Genomic DNA, 20,790 nt, shown 5'->3' on the forward strand with positions numbered 1-20,790 from the left:
CTTATTACCTAGGCAATAGAGTGCAATGAAAAATATGTAGCAAGTAGTTTTTAACGCTTGTAAATATGTTATAATAAGAAGACTATATTTTTACAACCTGTAAAAAGTGTGTTATATAAATTCCGTAAAATAATGTAAACATACAAAACAGTTTTATTCCTCTCTGAGCTGTTAGGTATACAAAAAAAAGGAAAACAACATTTTGCATTATATTTATTAAATAAACAATTACAACGGATACAATGTATTATATACAATAATATTCTATTTAAAATATCTGTGCGTGTCGCGGGTACCTTTTATTGCGGTCGTGGATAAATAAGGTAACATTAGCGCCAGTGTACTGTTTACATGCATCTACATTACTATTTATTTTTCTTAGATTAAATACCAAATAAACTATTAAATAACCTATTTTGATGATGAAAAATAATCTATTTTGATGTCATTTATTACAAAAGATACAGAAATACAGAATCATGTAAGTAGGTGAAGGTAGGTTAAAATGAAAGGAAACTTAATGAACTAAAACTACTACTGGACGGATACTGATTACTGCTTTGGTTCTCCCTTTCAATAAAAGTAATAATTATTTAACATAAACCTATGAAATAACTTAAATTAATATAAAGTGATTTCTTTCGAAAGCAACACCTAGCTTTTTCCTTACCTTAATCTGTCTTTAAATGCTTACAAATTACTTATATGAAAAAAAAAAGAAATGAATTATTTTCATTTATTTATGAATCTGATTAGTTATGCATAAATATATAAGTCATGATTAATCAATTGCTATTTATATATGATTCCTATGTCTGCCCATTACTAATTCTCATCGAGTATATTACTAGTTCTAAAAACTTTTCTATGAAGTATGCTAGCGGGCTACATGGTCCAATTACAACATATTAAATTTATTCATGTCTGTATACGACACGCACTTACACAATAACATAAATTTGGGTTTAGCGGAATGTTTCAGTATTAACATTACGATTACAATATAATAAATTATTAGTAAAGCATTAGAAACAAATTAAAAAACATGCAACGTTAAACACGTCAAAATGCCCATAATACAATCAAAGTGTTTTCTAAGTTGCTACAATTGTATTTACTATAAATTGTTTATGGTCGCACGCATGCTACACTTTTGTATCGTAATTTAGAGGTAATTTACTCTATCTGTGGCAGATGTCAAAATAATCATACGCGCGAAATTTAAAAAAAGTTCAACATTTTTAATTTAATGTAAGGTTTTCTTTTAAAAATAAATAAAGTTAGGAAGGTATATTTAGTTGGTCAAGCAAATCTTGTTAGTTGAAAAAGGCGCGAAATTTTAATGTTCCATGGGAAGATAATACTACGCGCCTACATTTTTAAATTTGCCGCCTTTTTCTACTGACAAGATTTGCTTGACCAACTATAAGTATATTTAAGTAATACTCGTTGGTTTAAAAAGTCTTAAATACTAAGCCGTACAACGCCCCTATTAGAAAGAAGTATCAATCTTCAAAACCACATTTACACAACCCTTTTGACTTGAATAAGGCCTTCACCGGATATTTTTAGTATTTATTTATTTATATTTCGTCTCTTGCACATAATACCGTCTTTGTAAAACCTCATACATCATTCTCCAAGAAGTTAAAACTAAATTCATACTACGAAAAATATTCTAAAACTTAATTTTACGTAACTTGCACTCCCTCGGCCAAAGTGAATGATTTATTTAAAAAAGTGCTGCCATGAAGAAAACTGCATTTTACTTGAGCTGCTACAGAGGACAAGATTTAAAATACGTTGACTTTATTAACAACCTTAATAAAACTGTATTTGAAAATTTTTATAGCTACTCAATGAGGACAACTCACGGTTTCTTAATAAATTATTTACAAATTAATTGCATTATGCCCCCAGCAGAGCTAATAAAAATATCTAATACTAAACTTAAATAAAAATTATAAATTAAACAGGGCAGTTAATAAAAGAGATAAAATTAAGATTAAAGATCATACAGAATGCGTTCCATATCTCTGTATCGACTTTAAATTTAAATAGATTGACACAGTACTGGCATTTCTGATACATAGTAAAAGTAGAGTTATCGATGTTATTTTTTTAAATGTCTGCTTCCTTCCGGAAAGTGAAGAAGGCGTGGAACATGAAAACCGCCGCGCCAAGAACCGCGAACACGCCGGACGATAGAAGGAGGTCGTAAGCTTGCTTGTTCGGTCGGACTACTACGTAGTACGAAGTGTGCCAGTCTGAAATTAAAAAAATAGATCTGTAATTTTGTAAACGGCAGAATGGATTAAGGATCAATTCAGGGAGAATATGAGCGTAATACCTAATATATACATTTGGTCTGGATGCCTGGACTAAGGATCAGAGTAAATGCCGTTGATCAACATGTAAATTAAATGATATTGCGTGGTTCTACTCCCAATTAGATTTATCCACGTAATTCTTTAAGATTTTTCATGTAATAGTTATGTACTTTTTAAGAGATGTGAAAGGATTCAAATTTGTTTTCATACTTTCGATAGAGCGCACAGAAATCAGTTGATATGTCCTCGATCGATTAGTGTCTCTAACTGTATTTTATAATGTTGTTAATACTCTCATTAATTGTATGAGTGACCATAAACTCCCGGATATCATACGGGACAGTTTCACGCATGCATTAACGGCATGGAGGTTAAAATAGAAAGGAACGGAAGTTATGGCATTCCCAGGAGTCTGTGTTAATTGCGTTGCACTTTATGGGGTCAGAGGAACCGAAGGCAATGCATGCATAATAATTATATTATACAGTTGTTTTAACTGTCTTTAATCGGTCGTTAAACCTGATAGTTAAGCAGTCTTGTTTGCAGTCCCCTAAGAGCAAGTAGCAGCTATCTGCCAGTGTGCAATTTTTTTTGCTCTGTACCTAAGCTTGATAAGGCGCCATTAGCACCTTGCTCTATTCTTATTTAGTATGCGAAAAACGTTGTTTCCCACTTGACAGTGTTTGATGGTCTATACATATTATACCTATGGACTCGTAGGCTATTGATGATAATGATGATTTAATACGCTAGTTATAAGGACACGGGACACGTAATATTTGCGATTTTCGTTTGTACAAACCGGTTTACATAGGTACGATAATATTTCTATTTAGTCATAGACAACGTAGTAGAACATAGATAGAGCCATAGACGTATCGTATTACAACGTTCATGCACCATTACCTTTGCAGTCTGTGAAGTAAAACAACGTAAGTTTATCAATATAACTTCTACTTCATAATAACCATGTACTAACCACAGAGAGCAAAGTTGTTTTGCTGCAAGTGCAAGTCCTAATTTGTCCCGATGAAACAAAAAATTCTATGACTGTATCCTCCTTTAGTAGCCAAAACCGGCGTACTAACAGTCTCATGTAGGTACCTCGAGTCCGTCTAATGGCCTCTCCAAACGTCACCGATAATCACACATAATTTGCAATACCAATGCGGCATGTGGTGGATCGATTGAATTCGTTGCTCCTACTCAGCTAGCAACTATCTAAAATCGCATGTCATTTGTTGCAACGTCTGTAGGAGCCTTAGCCCTAAGGGCGGTTTAAGACTAGCGTTTTATACGCGCGTATAAACGCGTTTTTGGAAGCGTGTGTAGTCAAGGCCCGTACAGGCCAAAGCGCTAAATGCCGAAACGACCGTATACGCATACGCGCAGAAAAGAACGCTTGTCTGAAGGTCCCTCCACACTCCTGCGCGAATCGCGGCGCGAAGCCGCGAACGCGAGTGTGGAGTCTAGTTCGCTAATCAGCGTAGTCTGGAGCGAGCTTTAAGTCTGAACATGACAAAGAGACTTACCATAGAAAATGACGGCTGCAGCGGCGGTGAACATGACCACCCCGAGCACAGAAAAGCCGATGGACGTCTTCCATCCTGCCGACTCGCCGAACAACCGCGCGAGGATCAGGATGCCGGTGATAATGATGTAACCTGTAGATCATTGTTAGTTATCAATTCTTAAGAGGAGGCTAATACAAATAAAAACCGGTCAAGTGCGATTCGGACTCGCCCACCGAGGGTTCCATACTTCTTAGTATTTGTTGTTGTAGCGGCAACAGAAATATATCATCTGTGAAAATTTCAACTGTCTAGCAATCACGGTTCATGAGATACAGCCTGGTGACAGACGGACAGCGGAGTCTTAGTAATCCCTATTACTAAGACCCATTTTTACCCTTTGGGTACGGAACCCTAAAAAGGTTTTTGTATTTTTTTACACGGTTACATCAAAGGCAAATGACATGGTAGAAATCACACTTAAACTAGACTATATTTGCAAGGGCAGTAGATTCCGACCAAAACCTTAAAATATTAAAGTCGGCTCAATTAAAAAAAAAAAAACACTTTCAATTGTATATCGTTACCCTGCATACCATAGCAGTACAGTATAAAATAGCTACTCTAGTGATATTCGCTGGCTCGCTGGTTCGGTCACCTATTAAGAATGGGAGAGGATCGGGCTGCCAAGAGGGCGTACTTAGGAAGACCGACTGGTGGCCACCCGGTGGGTCGGCCCAGATACCGCTGGGGAGACAGTGTAGAAGCGGATCTGCGACAGCTTCAAGCCGATAATTGGCAGGAGACGGCGCAGGATCGGGAAAAGTGGAGGGCTCTCGTTTCGGAGGCCAAGACCCTCTTTGGGTCGCTGAGCCATATTAGTTAGTAGTTAGTTAGTGATATAGCCAATGGACCTGATAAAAAAATATTTTCAAAAACTAAAATGATTATAATAAGAACGAAATTTTACATAATTCTATAATTATTTCGCCAACAAACTGTCAAGCAGTTTGGCGAAACCATATTATTGTAATTGTGTATTAATAATTTTGTTAGAATAATTTAATAAAATATTAATTATTATTATTAATAATGCACGAAGGAAATAGATCACTGTATTGAGACCTAAGTCCGGTAATTAAATGTCATCATTCATTACTCGTCACTGAAGTTGCTCATTACAACTTTCACGCAAAGTTCAATGGAACCGATTTTCCAGTTTACAGTGAAACTGATTGTAATTTGAAATTGCGTAAAGAGGCAATGACATCGGTGTTACGTTTACGTTTACGGGGTTTTTTTGGCTGGTGGTGGTAACGGCACCACTTTTCGTTTCTAGGAACCTAGGAATCCCACTATAAGGGTCAGAAGTCAAACTGCGGTCTAATAATTATGCATACGAAACAGTTCTAGCGATCCTGGTCTAGTAGAAAAAGGCCCCTAAATTAGAAAAATGTAAGCGCGAAGGATTGATCTCTCATACAAATTTTGAATATCGCGCCTTTTTCTACTGACAAAATTGGCTTGCCAAAGTATGTATATATTTTATCGGACCTTGTAAATAAAATTCAATCCAGGAAGACTTGAACAGATTGACATCCTTTTGTTGCCTCTTGGCTTAATCAAATGCTTGATTAACCGAGAAATTAGTTTTAAAGTGACGTGATTTATCTTCTATCCAATATCCGGTTCTGGTACATAGTATCATCAAAAGATAAAACCTGAACTTTTTATTAAGTAATAAATATTTGTTTATCGGTAAAAAAGGGATTCTAAGGCCTAAATGATTAATTGTTGCGATTTCATTCGCCTCCGATAAAGCATGGAAATGCTTTGACGTTCGACAGTTTAACAATTAACCACAAATTGAATGATTACAACAAATACCATTGTGTTAATTAGGTCACGGTTTCACACGGACCGTGTTAACAAGGTTTGCCAATTTTCTGGTCATTTTGCTTTAGAAAAACAGTGAAAAACCATCACATTTAACTGGCTGAAGTGAAAATGTAGTAGTTACTCCATGTAAATGACATGCTCTTTACTAGTTTCTGAGCATGTTTTTTGGCATTAAATTATACAATAAAGGAGGGTTGTAAATTATATTACCCATAAAAATATTATGTTATGGGTTTTATTTATTGAATGGTTTTAGTACTTTTAGATAGTTATTCTACACACTGTATTGCTAACTATCCCCGGTTATGATATAATATCATAAAATCTTTAAGTGATGAAAAAAAACGCGCAAAAAGCGAATTAACCCATTTCAAACTGAAAACAAATTGACCTCTCGAAAAATTCAAATATTTGTCTATGACCCAACCGTCACTATGCATACGTTAGAACAGTATCGACTTGCAGTAGGGTGTAGGGTATACACACGCATCAGTGAGCAGAGCGGCATTTGGCCTTGGTCACTTGGTGTTTTATTCTGTTAGTGAATATGGAGGACAGCTGCTGTCACGCACCAAAAAGCGCATGTGATGAACCTATTAACGTTATTTTTTTTATCTATTTTGGTAATTTTTTACGCATCATTGTGGGCATTTACAAAAACAATAACGCGCATATATAGGTATATATAGACACATTCAGGACGATCTAATGGACATTTAAATTAAATTAGAGCTTAACGCGCTTAATTACACTTATTCACCGTCCACGCAGATGCACAAACAGTCCTAATTGCCTGAGGTTTGCTTGACTTTATTAAGTAAGTACTTAACGTTGTCGGATCTATTGGTATTAGTCATACCATACGGATACGCATTGCATACAGCATACTTAATTATAAAATTGAGGATTGAGGTAATATAGTTTTCTGACATGGTTTTCTTCGATATATCGATAGGTGGCGATAGGCGTAGGTAGAGAAGCTAAGATATGATTTGTATCGATACATATGGACTAGGCGTTTGTTTGTCATTGCCCATGTAAAGTAAAATGTCCGGTCTTATAAAAAATATATTGGTCTATTATTGTCTAATATAAGCAGTTATGTATATTGTAGAGAATGTAGAGTCTTAGAACATTCTATATCAATCGCTATATATATGTTACAAGTACTTACTTGAGTAAGCAGAGAAGATGACAGCAATGTGCGACAATCTCGACTGCACTATGTAGGGTGAAGTTAGTGCTCCAGTCACAAGACCGATGGCGATCACCGTGATAACCTGAAACCCACATAATTTGTCAGTCTTTTTCGTGACCTGTTTTGATATCTGGACCTGGCAGTGGCAAACCAATTTATCAGAAGAAAAATGCATCAAATATAAACAATGTCTACAGTCAAATCGGTTCGCATATTAGATTTTATTTATTAAAAAGTTTGGTGTTCAAAGCCTCTGCCAGCCAATTTCCAGTTTCCCACAGTCACTTTTCCCGCCATTTCTAAAGAAATACTCGGTACACGTCTGCCAACCGCACAAAGCAAATTTGCACAGATTAGTGAAAGTGCACGTAAAATACTGGTTGTCTCTGGAATATTCGTAAATACCGCAAAAGCATTTTCAATGGCGGCGTTTTCTTTAACGATAATAGTATTATGGTTTTCACTTTCACTCATCTTGTATGGTGGTGGTCGGGACTCTTTATAATAAATAATTTATGAGTTAAGTGGGCATTATTAAATTAAATTTAGTTGAGCTTTGGAGAAATTTTATTATTATATAGTGGCGTAGCAGCGCAAGTAAATTATTTAATTAGCTTCGGCAACCATAAACGGAAAAGTTTCGCAATTTTATGTATTCTAACTTATGTACCTACCTAATACTAAACCCGTTCAGAACAGATAAAATTAAAATGTCCGACGGGTAACGTAACTATACCTCGCGCGTCCAAAGATGATCCCTATGACAGTTAATTTTTATATGGAGTATTGTAACTGTCACGTAAAATGTTAGTAGACATCGTTTGGAAATATAGGTACCTACTTAACATATTATTTTTATTAGAAGTAAAAACATATTTCTTCATTTATTATTTAAATTAAGCCTATCCAGAAGCAACTTGGAGACGCTGTCATAGGGATCATCATGCGACGCGTAAAGTATAATTACGGCGAAATGATGACACTGTCCAAGCAATTCAGAAATGATCAGAAAATCGATTTCTGAAAATTATTTTATGACAATTGGTCAAGTCAAAATACCTGAGATCAGTGATTCATTCCTTATCCCATTCTAGAACATGGCATTAGAGCAGAACAGCCGCTATTGTGTGCAATTCTCCGTGTATAAGAAGTGTAAACACAGAATTACGCGATGTTACCGATGCCATAACGAACAATAAGTTCCCATAGTACCGCTAATTGAGATACAATACCCATTCTCAAGGTGAAGAGTCATATGCCGTTGCTAAAGAAGGTTCATCGAATACGTATATCACTCATATTGTATTGATTACCTCATTTGCAAAGGTTATGGATAAGTTCGGTCCTTAAATTACGGTAAAGCAGTTATGAAGTTTGGCTCTATTGAAATTATTTTTGCAATATAAAGGCATTTTCAATAAAAATCTATCGGGCTCAGTCTCATTTTATAAAAAAACACCTTCATAGAATCTTATTTTCATTATACCCTTTTTTATTCTACTTTGTATTAAAGCAGGTTAACTACACTTAATTACATATCTGTTTACTTAATATTTTTTGACGTACAGCTCTGACAGTGACCTAGGTCACTGGCACAGGTGTAGTTTCCCAGTGCAAGTAATAATTGCAGTGCGATATTTATTGATCTGATGCTTTTCTTAGTTGCAGTGACCTTGTAGAAAATGTGTCAATAATCTTGGTGCTTTTCTGACATGTCCTTATGACCTAGATGACTCAATTTTGTCGCTTTTCATTGACTACACACGTTCAAAACTTAAATCTCTCTCAATCTGTAACCAAGAGTTGGGTAAGTTTGGAAACAAATCAAGTTATTTTATTGCTAATAATATAAGTATAAATAGGTAACGTTTTCTGACTAAAAGTCAGTATCTACGCAATACTTGTGTTGTTTACTTACCGCTCCACATGGCGACCCTGCCACGTGCGGTATCGGCGGTGCTTCACACACCGGGAGTCGCACCTCATCCTTGCCCAATATCTCAAAACTCCCGACCTGGCGGCTCAGAGAGCTCAGACTTACCAGTTCAGTTATCCTGAGCCCCACACACCAGTTCTTCTTGAGCGCCGCCGCGGCGCGGGAGTCGCGGTCGCCGCCCGCGCCCTCCTCGCCCTTCTTGGCCTGGGCCTCGGACTCCCGATCTCCTGCCGACATGGCCCAGTTGTACACCTGAGGACAAACACAAGTTAAAGCTGGTGTTCTTTAATTGAATTCTAAAAGTTCTTTGAACTACTAAAATAATGACCTCAAATGAGAGATAGAGGCGTATTAAAATTCTCCCATTTCTTTTCGTAAAACATTCGTTAATAGTAACTCACAACTAAAAATAAATAGGTTCTAAGAATAAATTCAAGTTAATTTTATTCTATAGCTGAACTCAATTAAGGGCTGGTTAATACTTTTACTATTGTCATTGCCACATTTGAGTGTTTTCAAATATGGCATCTAATGAGATACAGATCCTTATGAAAGTCTTCAGTAGGACTACTCATTCGCATCTGTGGTTCTTACACGAAAACTAGAAGATGTAATATTTTGGTAAATTACCTACAAAACAAAGTTATTATCAAACATTTTTTTAAACATAATGCTTCTTATCCATGGAGTTGAAGGGGCTTATGCCCGGCAATGGAACGTACCTATATAGGCTCATAGCGGTTATAATGTAGTTAAGAAAATTTTCTGCGCAATGTTTAGTCTACAGGTAAAACAAAAGAAAAGTTTAAGCGCTCAAAAGGTATGCTATCGTGCTTTTGAGCGCTTAAACTTTAAGTATACGAACGGCAGAAAATCCGTAGTTCGGTTTTTACCCAGGTACCCAGATTGAATAATGTCTCAAGATAGCTACTACAAAATCTGCACGATATCTGTACAGACTTATATTTACAATTAAACACATAATTTATTGTATTCGTAATCTGCTACTGTACTTAGGAGTTTTAATGTGTTATATTTATGTAGCAATCACGCTTCATTCTAAATTACTCTTCCGTAAATGTAATACGCGGTTACACCTGACTGGACACATCTATGACTCATGAGCTCATGACATGACACTATAAAAATCTTACGTGACTCTTTATTCTAGAGTCACTATAATTATTTTAAGTATTCTTATAAATACAGTGGGCAACAATAATTTGAAAGACTAACTTATTCCCATTGGTATTATGGGAAAAAATAAAAATTGTATAATTTTAGGTCTCAGGTTTGTCGTTTTAATTAAAAATTAAATTAAATAATCATTTATTGCAGATCATAACAATCCATAGATTTTGTTAGTTTTTCTTAAGCTAAGTACCTAATAACTAGTGTACCTAATGTACCTAGTAATTTTATGGAACATAATTTTGACTTTCATTTTTAATAATAAATATCTCGCAAACCATAGAGTAACTTATACTGTCATAGTAAATTTTGTAACCCCAGTAAATTCACTGCCATCTGTCGACACACTTTAAAACTAAAAATGAAGATTTATAAAAATACGATAAAATGTATTTAAATATGGATAAATGTTTTTTTTTTATTTGCATTAATTATTTTTATGATTTTGACCCATGTTCTTTCACTGATATGCGTTAAAATTGTTAAATAACAAACAAAACCGTCAACGCCATCTATACGACAGTAGGCCAAAGCTAGTAGCGCCCTCTGAACGAGAATCAAATTTTCTTGATTTTCGAGGCACGTTTTTTCCTTAGACTGTATCCATCTATTACGGAGTTATATCTATCTTTGCGCAAACTAACTCGTTTTAGCTCACACGTTATTAAATTTTTACTCCAATCAGAATCAGATGGTTAAAGTTAGTTGTCGGGTTATTCACACACACTGTATATATATAGGTAGGTAAAAAAATATTAGGACTAGTTTTAAGTGCATATGGGGCATTTTCTATGAAAAGGGACCTTATTGTCGATGGCGCTTACGCCGCACAGCGTCGCGCGGCATTGTAATTATAGTTTGTCAAGGGACTGTCTCATTTCAAACATAGACAGAGAGAGTCATACTATCTTTGTCTTACACTAGTACTAGCACCCAAAAGAAAAGGATGAGTATAGTTTTTTTGTTCCTATTTACTGACAAGATTTGCTTGACCAACTATATATCGGAGCATCGTTTATAATGGAGTAAGCGCCATCGACAATAAGGTCCCTTTTTATAGAAAATACCACATATATAAGTTAATCGATGAACTGATATCTGTTTGATCTTGGACTCGAACGAGTCTCGCCTGGGCATGGGCAAGGTCTGTAATTATGGAATCTAGTGTTTAGCATCCACGGAATTTACATAATAAAGTGGAACACCATTAGAATTGATTATTTTACAGTTTGTTGGTTGTTTCGAAAAATAAAACATAAGAGAGTTTTTCCACTCTTCTCTTCTACACATAAAACAAGTATCAGAATAGCTAAGCGAGCTGTGCAAAATGATCTAAATACAATCTTAATCTTAAGAAAATAAGTATTTGTGACGTTTTCAACCAAAAGGTACCACATTGTCGCTTGTCGATAAGGTTGATTTCGAATTGAAGCTATATGGAAATAGCGCCTTATTGACAACCGACAATAAGTATCCTTTTGGTTGAAATGGCACATTTACTTATACATCAATTCATCATCATAAGACATTCTGCCAGGATCTACAGCATAGTCTACAAAGAATGGGCAATACACATACACAATCCTCAGAGTTGGAATTTTTGTGGAGTCCAGACTTTACTTAAAAACTCTTCCAACACTTTGGACATCTTATCTTTTTGATATTCCATTTCTGGGAACCATCGATCCTGACTTTGAATATTTTGGGAAATCAGCCGTCGACATTTCAACTGGAACACTGAGAGGCAGACCCTATGGTGGAGTGGCGATTCTGTGGCGGAAGGGGCTTTTCAAATCTGTGTCAGTAGTGGAGTGTAGCAGTTCTCGTTTAGCGGCCATTAAAGCGTCCGTAGGTGAGCGTTCAGTTTTAGTTTTCAGCGTGTATATGCCGACCGCGTCGTTAGATAACCTACCAATTTTCACGGAGTGCCTAAGTGAAATCAGTGCTATAGTGGAAAGTAGTAACATAGAGGCAGTGTACATTTTGGGAGACCTCAACGCTCACCCAGGTGAACTTTTTTGTAATGAGTTGCTTAACTTTTGTATGGACCAATCTTGGTTATGTGCAGACTTAGAATATTTAAAATCAAACTCTGATAGCCATACCTTTGTAAGCGATGCGCATGGGAGCAAAAGGTGGCTGGACCATTGTGTGGTCACACAGAGCGCCTGGAGTACTGTGACTCATATTTATATAGATTATAACGTTTATTGTTCTGACCATTTGCCTCTTAGTGTTGAGTGTAATTTTAACGTAATAAGAACTAAAACTAACCATTGTTTGCAAGAAAGTAGTAAGGTTATTTGGGGGCTCAGGAACGAGGAGCAAATAGATATGTACCATAATATATGTAGCAGTAAGTTAAAGAATATAGATTTTCCTCGAGAACTTATTAACTGCTGTGGTGTTCATTGCCATTGTAAGGAACACAAGATTATAATAAATAAACTGTATAACAATATTGTGCATATTTTGTCTGATGCTGCTATTCAAACTCATGTTGCCAATGTGACCAGTTCCAAAAGAGATAAACGTGTCTGTGGCTGGAATAAACATGTTCGTAGTGCGCACGGGGAGGCTAGACATAAATACAAAATGTGGCTTAATTGTAATAAACCAAGTCAAGGAAAAATATATGACGAAATGTGTGAATCTCGTAAAGTATTTAAAAGTAAACTGAACTGGTGCATAAAACACCAAGAACAAATTAATATGGATATCATTGCGATGCATAGGGAAACTAAAAACTTTACTAAATTTTGGAAAGCTACAAACAAGCTAAATATAAAGCCTGGCCTACCCGTGAGCGTTGCAGGTCAAAGTGAACCCAAGGAAATTGCGGAGGTATTTAGGAAGCATTTCACGGTGAAATCACCTTTAGGTCCTTCGCAACAGGTGATCGATGCTGAGACTAGTTATGACAGGACAACAATTAATATCACGGCTAAACAAGTAGCAAACGTTATTAGAGACATGACTAGAGGCAAATCCCCTGGTAGTGACTGCCTCAGTATCGAACACTTAAAATATGCCGGGATTCATTTGCCGAGAGTTTTGTCTATGTTCTTTTCATTTTCTCTAAGCCATGCGTACTTACCAGATGAGTTAATGAATACCATTGTTGTACCCATAGTGAAAAACAAGACTGGAGACATCGCTGACAAAACCAACTATAGACCAATCTCTCTCGCAAATGTACTCGCCAAAGTATTGGATGGCATGCTTAACGCCCATCTTGACCACTACTTACAATTTCAGGACGGACAATTTGGATTTAGACCTGGCCTCTCGACTGAAACTGCCATTTTGAGCCTTAAGCATGCCGTCCGGTATTACACTGAACGTAGCACTACCGTCTACGCATGTTTCCTGGACCTCTCTAAAGCCTTTGACTTAGTTTCCTACGACGTCTTATGGCAGAAGATGAGGGATAGGAACATACCAACGGAATTGACCAGCATATTTCAGTATTGGTACGCTAATCAGCGCAATTGTGTACGATGGGCTAGTGCACGTTCAGACTCGTATGGTTTAGAGTGTGGCGTAAGACAAGGAGGATTGTCTTCGCCTAAGCTCTTTAACTTGTATATGGATGGGCTTATATCTGAGCTCAGCAACACGCATGTGGGATGTCACGTGGATGGTGTCTGTGTAAACAACATCAGCTACGCAGACGACATGGTGTTGTTGAGCCCATCGGTGAAGGCACTGAGAAGGCTCCTGAATATTTGCGAGTCCTATGCGAGCAGACACGGATTACAATATAATGTAAAAAAAAGTGAATACATGATCTTTAAGGCCGCCGGTAAAAGACCGGAAATGCCACCTCTTAATGTGCCGGACATTTGTCTCCACGGTGCACCATTGCAGAGAGTCTATAGTTTCAAATATCTGAGGCATTATCTAACCGACGACCTCAAAGATCATTTAGATATTGAACGAGAACGCAGGGCACTGGCGGTGAGGAGTAACATGTTGGCCCGCAGGTTTGCTCGTTGCTCGGATCAAGTCAAGATCACTCTATTTAAAGCGTTTTGTCAGAGCTTCTACACGAGCAGCCTGTGGTACAACTGCACTCAGAAGGCGCTCAGTGCCCTGAGGGTTCAATATAATAACGGCTTTCGGGCGTTGTTGAAGCTGCCCCGCTTCTGTAGTGCATCTAAAATGTTTGCGGAGGCACGTACAGACGGGTTTCACGCCATCGTGCGCAAAAGAACTGCCTCGCTAGTCAGTAGGATGCGGGGCAGCTCTAACAGCATCCTAAAAGTTTTTATAGAAAAGCCTGATTCGCCCATGCACAAACACATTAATAACTTAATGATCATGGGTAGTCAATTGTGTAAATTTTAATTTAATTGATTTTATTTATTTATTTGTGAATTCTTTTTTAATTGATTTTAATAATTTATTGCGAATTTTGATTGTATTAATTTAATTTATTGTAAAAAAAAAAAATTCCATTCATTTAATTTATTGTAAATTTTTAAATTAATTTTATTTTATTAGTATTTTAAATATTAACAATAGATTTTAAGTCACCATGTTCCTAACCCCAATGGATCCTAGTTATCTAAATAAAGAAATTATAAATTAAATAAATTAAATTAAATTAAAAGATTCTAACCATGCCTACTTATAGAGTATAAGGACTTCTAGAATTCACGCGAACCTGTAATCGTAATATCGTTTATTGCAAACCATGGTACAATACAAGAGATGTTACAAAGGAAAAAGATCACATGGCACCCTGGTAGGGTATGGCAGTTATCCTTAAAACTACATTAAATAAAATATTAAATAATTGAAAAATAAAAAAATAAATATATGAAATTAAATGAAATGAAATTATATATCATTACGGCATTGAGGATGTCCCTGTCCATTGAGTAACTAAAACGTATTTACCCTAAAATAGTCTTATGCCTTATGGAAACTGTCGAAGGGATAGTTCTGAGCCGGAAACCGCTACCAAAAATTTTTGGTTGGTTTTAGAGCCCCAATGCCATGCCCAACAACATACAAATATTAGTAGGTAGCGGTTTCCGATTCTGCTATATGTTTCAACTAGGAGAATACTAAAAGGTTCCAACGACACGATGACGTATTAATTAGTAATAACACATTGTCCTGATTACACGAGACACGATGCTCATGTAGGAAAGGGAAATATTGGAGTCATGGAATTGCGTGATTCACGCCCATGGTGTAGAGACTCGAGGGCTGGTCATCAAACTTGTAAGCGACGCACCTGTTTGACCTGTTTAATGTCACTTATGTTTGCTGTAGGTACTATTTCTTCATAAATATTCAATTAAATCCAGAATTTATGAAATATCTCGCAATGCATGTGGAAATGTGTGGTAGTATGTATTATAGAACAAATAAAATTTTCAAATTAATATGGGGATTTTTTGAGTACATTACTCTGCAATAAAATGCACTCTGACGTGAACATAATAGAAAATTCGTTCTGGCCTTTTCTGGACTTTCTAAGACAAGTATGTAGCCGGAAAAGCTCTTAAGATGGCATGAGGAAGAGACGTTCACTTGTTCATTCAACTTTTTTTGTCAAAATCGCCGCATTTTTTTAAACAAAAAACGACAACCAGTCGTGTCGTGTCCATACTATCTTTCAGCGTCGAACATTGATTTTCATGTTACATACTAATTACAAGACAATGTCCAGTCGTGGACATGCCGCAGCTACCGGAGCGAAACGCACGCACGCACTTTCCAATCGCATCGGAGATATATACCTATGCGAAAGTATATGAATTAATTTATGTACGAGTAATTGCTTTACATTAGTGGATATTTATCGGGTATTTATATGAAGTGTACCTACGTGTCGGGAAATGTTGCATGTTGGTTGTTTCTTAAGTTCAAGTTTATACCTATGCGTTTTTAGTTTTTTATTCTTAATGTAAATGCATTGTTTTAACCATCTTGTTGGTACTGTAAGCAATCCGAGAAATATTAATTTGAAACATGTCTGGAGGTCGGTCAGTTTAATCAACAAAATTCATTGCATTTCTTGATTTCCGGATAAAGTGATATATCGATGCTTAATATGAATAGTTATTGTTTACGAAATGATTACAATATAGAATATTTTCGCTTTCTAGTAAAATTAGTAAAGTTTAATTAGTTCAATAACTCGATTTTAATTAATTAATTAATTAATGACAATGTTTATTGAAAAAAAAATTAAAGCTAATCTAATCATATCAGAATTCTTCCAGAGTTTTAAATGTAATACATAAACTTGTATAATATCGCCGTTATAATAAGAAATCAAAACACCTTATGTATCGATCTATTTTACATTTTTTTTGAGTCATTATGCTTACTAATCTTACAATTTGGTGTTTGACGATCCTTTTGTGAAAATCTTATTATTAAGTTTGACATATCTATAATAATTCAATGTTTTTAAGAATAATAATAACTGCATCAATAAATTGCTCTAAGATTAAGGTAATATTTGTAAAAGTGGCAATTTAAAAGTGCTTTTTGCTAGGCCTATTTGAATAAAGAATATTTTGTCTTTGACTTTGAATTAAAGCCACTTCAAATAAATAAAAAATCGTTCTGAACGTTTTTCGCTTAAACTAAATCTGACATGTCAGGGCCCTTAATGACTGCGTGACATGCATGCTGGTGTACGTTTACTGTTATGTTCACAGCAAAGTACTACCTGTGAACTCGTTCAAGACCACTGTCATTGCCTATTGTTGTGTTATGTTTACTTATCTACTTTTTATTTTCTTTGGGATTATCTAATCCATTTAAAAATACAAAAATGTACTATATACTTATTTAAGTTTTCAGTCCATTTATGGAGAATTTAACTATGTAAAATACATTGTACTTATAAGTTTCGTTCTATTAATGTTATTATTAAGTGTACTTACGTGCTATTATGTATATTGCATCCATTTACTAATTACCTACACCTACATGGATCGTGATAATGAATTCGCATAATAATTGACTTCTAATTTAATATTAGTTTTAAAAAACTCCAAAAATAATAGCAAACAAAAAACTCACCAAAAGCTACTTCTTCACTAATCGAAAATCACGTCACTCAAATTCACTTCCACTCGTTCAAATTTCGAACGCGCGTAAATTTCGAATGCGTTCAACGGTAGACACAAGCGCGTTCGTTGTGCGGCACGGAGCGACTATCGCTACCACCGCCCGGTACTCCGCCTCTATGCTTCATTAGAACTCCACTCAAGACCCCTGGACTTTAAAACAATTCCCCCTAGCTTGAGCTAAGCTCTATGGTTCTTAAGGGGTAGGGGAGCTCTTTAGTTACTGGTTGGTAAACCGGTGGCGTAGTACGGCAGATGAGTAAACTTTCATTCATTTTGAATAAGTTTCACTGATTGATTTATATCGAGCTTGCGATGATCCCGATCGTTCTTCGTATCAGAGGTGTCCCAGACACGGTTGTGAAATATTTAATTGCAACCTAATGGAGGATGATGGTTGCTTTGGATGTTTAAGAGGACTGTTTTGTTTCATTTATTTAGAGCGATGGCTCTAGTGTGTTCTGTGCGTCAATTCAATAGTAGTAGTTGTAGGACTCGAGCATGTGCCGTTACGCAATATTCAACAAAACATACAAACTAGATACAGGTACCTACATACACAAATAACACAAATTTATAACAAAATCCAGATATCAAATAAAATAATGAAATTTTACTTACATATTACATATTCATAGAAAGCCTAGTTTTCTAGGAGAATCGCTAAGGTTCTCTTAAAATTTTTAGGTTTTGCACGACCACTGTTACAGCAAAACGTAAGGTTCTGATACATCCTTTGCTATCCTTTTATTACAAAAAGTACAACGTTTAGAAAATCTATGAAATCGGACAAACATTTAAAATAGAAAACCTTCTTAAGTGAAATAAATGTCCACCTGTAATCGATTACGTTTTATGCAACTTTCGCAAAAGAAAACATATATAGCAAGTAGCAATATCCGTGACACGTAGCGCAGTGTTTTGCTATCAAATACCATGTTCTACAAATTGTTAACTCTTTTTTTAATTAAAAAAAAACACGGGCAGTAACGAGCTGTTATTACCCCAGATCTAGATGTTATCAGTCTGTGGAAGTGTGTGAAAGCGCGGGAAATGACAATCGCCTCAAAATCTTAATTAACCGTTACTTTCTCAGTTTAAAAGTGCTCTATCAAGCCCTTATAAGGTCACTTGTATTCCTTGCAGATAGACCAGTTACTTCTTTCTTCTATCACGAACTGAATCACTATTTAAATAGTACATAAAATATTAGGTATAAGTAAGTACCTAACCTACTACAAGCCAGACATGGAGTTCCTAATCCAAAAACCTAAACCGAAAAAAACAGAATATTTATGTTGTCAAGCAAATCTTGTCAGTAGAAAAGGCGCGAAATTCAAATTTTCTATGGGACGATATCCCTTCGCGCCTACATTTTTTAAACCTTTTTCTACTGACAAGATTTGCTAGACCTAGAGCTAGATATACGTTCGACATGATCCTTTTTTTCTGTAGAAGTTCAGGGAATCTTTAAAACACATCGTGTTGTGACGAATCACTTTCGGCAGCTATTATTACGAAAATATTATTCATATTAATACAAACATGCAGTAAATCTATTGTTGGAATAAAATTTTCGTGTCATATTATACGATGTACTGTAGTCATAATTATTTTTAAGAAATCAATCATATTTTTGGTCGTTTTGCCATCACTAAATAATTTTAAAGTAACATTCCTAGACCAGACTTGAAAGTGAACATTTTCAGGTTTTATAAACTGTTATTTTGTCATAACTGTTTCTTGTTGTAATACAGTGCAGTTATCCATAACTCCATGTTCGTTCGTGCGGCAAAGCATGAATAGGTTTTTTCTGCTAAACATAACACTAAGAACCTTCGGCAAAGTTTGGTCGAAGGTTCATCATAGCACCTTGTAGATTGTGGTTGTTATTAAGTAGTTACTTATTTAATTCGTGTTCCCTATTGCGATAATTTTGGATTACTAAGATACTGACTTTGTGAAAATTTAGAAAAATATACCTAGTGCGTGTTAATGTTTAGGGTTTTATACTCCCCTACGAATTACGTACAGGGTATTTTAGTCACCTGAAATAATTTACCTGCGATGTGAATATATAGGTCATAATACTGAGCAACTTTTACTATGGGACCAAACCCGAAATCACGAATAAAAAATTTGGCTGGTTCATTCATTTTGGCTGGTCTGACGTTGACATTTTCTATGGGAGAGTCAATATTTTATTGGCGATTTCGGGGTTGGTCGTTGGTCCCATAGTAAAAGTTGTTCAGTATGGCCTATATATTCACATCGTAATCGTAATCATAATCATAATATATTTATTGTGACTATAGGTATACAAAAAAGGTGTTACATTTCAATGTCAATAGATAAAATAATTAGTAACTATAATAACATAATTACATTTGGCTAAGCATAATAAATTATAACTAAGACTAATTGACAAGCACCCTTTATTATTTAAAAAGTCATTAACTGTGTAAAACATTCTATGCAGTAACCGTTCATTTATTTTTATTTTTTTTATATCATCAAAGGATTAAATTATTGCAGGCGACTAAATTTACACCCTGTATTTATTCTCTCACTGTCATATCTCTGAGAGGATATCACAGCCAGCCTTTAGATCACATTGTAAGATTGTAACGTAGTTGCGTTACAACAAGTTTGTTTATCTCGTACACCTATAACGTGCTGAAATTTGTCGTAAAAGGCGGCCAGTACCCGTAAGCCACTGACAATGTCAAAACGGACATAATAACATACGCTAACGTCTACATAATTTACTTTTTATACATATCGCTCGCACTAATATGCGAGTACGAGCGAGATGCATAGAATGTAAGTTACGTTATCGATAGCGTTTATATCAGTGCCAAACTGGTGGTCAGTGCCACACTGAAGACGCGCGAAATTTGTATTCTATTATAATTACAATAAAGTATTGAATTTTAATTACACGTTATATATATTTTTTTTATAACCAGCATAGTCTAGCAGCTAGCTAATTGAATATAACTAGTAACATTGCTCGACTTTGGCTATTTTGCAAGCATCCTAATTTTTTGAAGAGAATGTATTCTCCTACATTAAGTTTCCGCTCTTCTTTACTTAAACAACTTAAGAAAATTAAAATTAAAAAAACATGAATAGATACGGAATCCCCGGTGCGTGAGTACGGCCCGCGTTTATCGTTGTTTATTATTTAAGCACAGTTATTATTTCGTGCTGGATTGATCTGCGCCGCTGACTAACTAAATCGTTATCAATTACAATTTTCTAGAACAGGATTAATTTTTCCGATAATTCCGATATCTATACCTACTGTTATATCCGTATATATAGGTAAACATGTATTTTTCATCTCCGTCATACGGATTCAATTTTTTCATAAAAAATTGAAATAGCCAATCGGTAGGCTATTTGACGATTTAAAAATCCCATCGAACGGTATAAAAGTAGGTAACTCATGGAGACTTTAAAAAGGAGCCAAATCTCTATGTATGAAAAGTGTCCATCAAAAAATAGTAATTAGGCGGCGCCACCATACACCGAAATACTACCAAAAACAACCTACCTAATTTGCTCGGGTTATTTGTTGCCTTATATGGTTCATGTTATACTCATGTCCCAGAGCCTAACT

The 20,790-nt window shown here is 35.6% G+C and overlaps 2 protein-coding genes across 3 annotated transcripts in view; one reads left to right on the forward strand and one right to left on the reverse strand.

Moving 5' to 3' along the window:
- Positions 1-20,790, forward strand: part of LOC134744397 (adenylosuccinate lyase) — a 55,813-nt gene that overhangs the window by 2,201 nt on the left and 32,822 nt on the right. The gene's annotated exons all lie outside the window — the stretch shown is intronic.
- Positions 201-20,790, reverse strand: part of LOC134744353 (uncharacterized) — a 29,990-nt gene continuing 9,400 nt past the window's right edge. Inside the window, exons 1-5 of one of the 2 annotated variants that reach the window (XM_063678131.1) lie at positions 17,119-17,272; positions 8,980-9,126; positions 6,915-7,020; positions 3,863-3,994; positions 201-2,267 (exon numbers count right to left, since the gene is read on the reverse strand). In XM_063678131.1, the coding sequence (XP_063534201.1) occupies positions 2,122-2,267; positions 3,863-3,994; positions 6,915-7,020; positions 8,980-9,111 (516 nt within the window). In that variant the 5' untranslated portion in view covers positions 9,112-9,126; positions 17,119-17,272 and the 3' untranslated portion in view covers positions 201-2,121. Of the gene's footprint in view, positions 2,268-3,862; positions 3,995-6,914; positions 7,021-8,979; positions 9,127-17,118; positions 17,273-20,790 lie in introns of those variants that run through there. The other variant, XM_063678129.1, reaches the window with a different exon arrangement.

This window comes from Cydia strobilella, chromosome 9 (genome assembly GCF_947568885.1).
Source record: "Cydia strobilella chromosome 9, ilCydStro3.1, whole genome shotgun sequence".
NCBI classification, from domain to species: domain Eukaryota; kingdom Metazoa; phylum Arthropoda; class Insecta; order Lepidoptera; family Tortricidae; genus Cydia; species Cydia strobilella.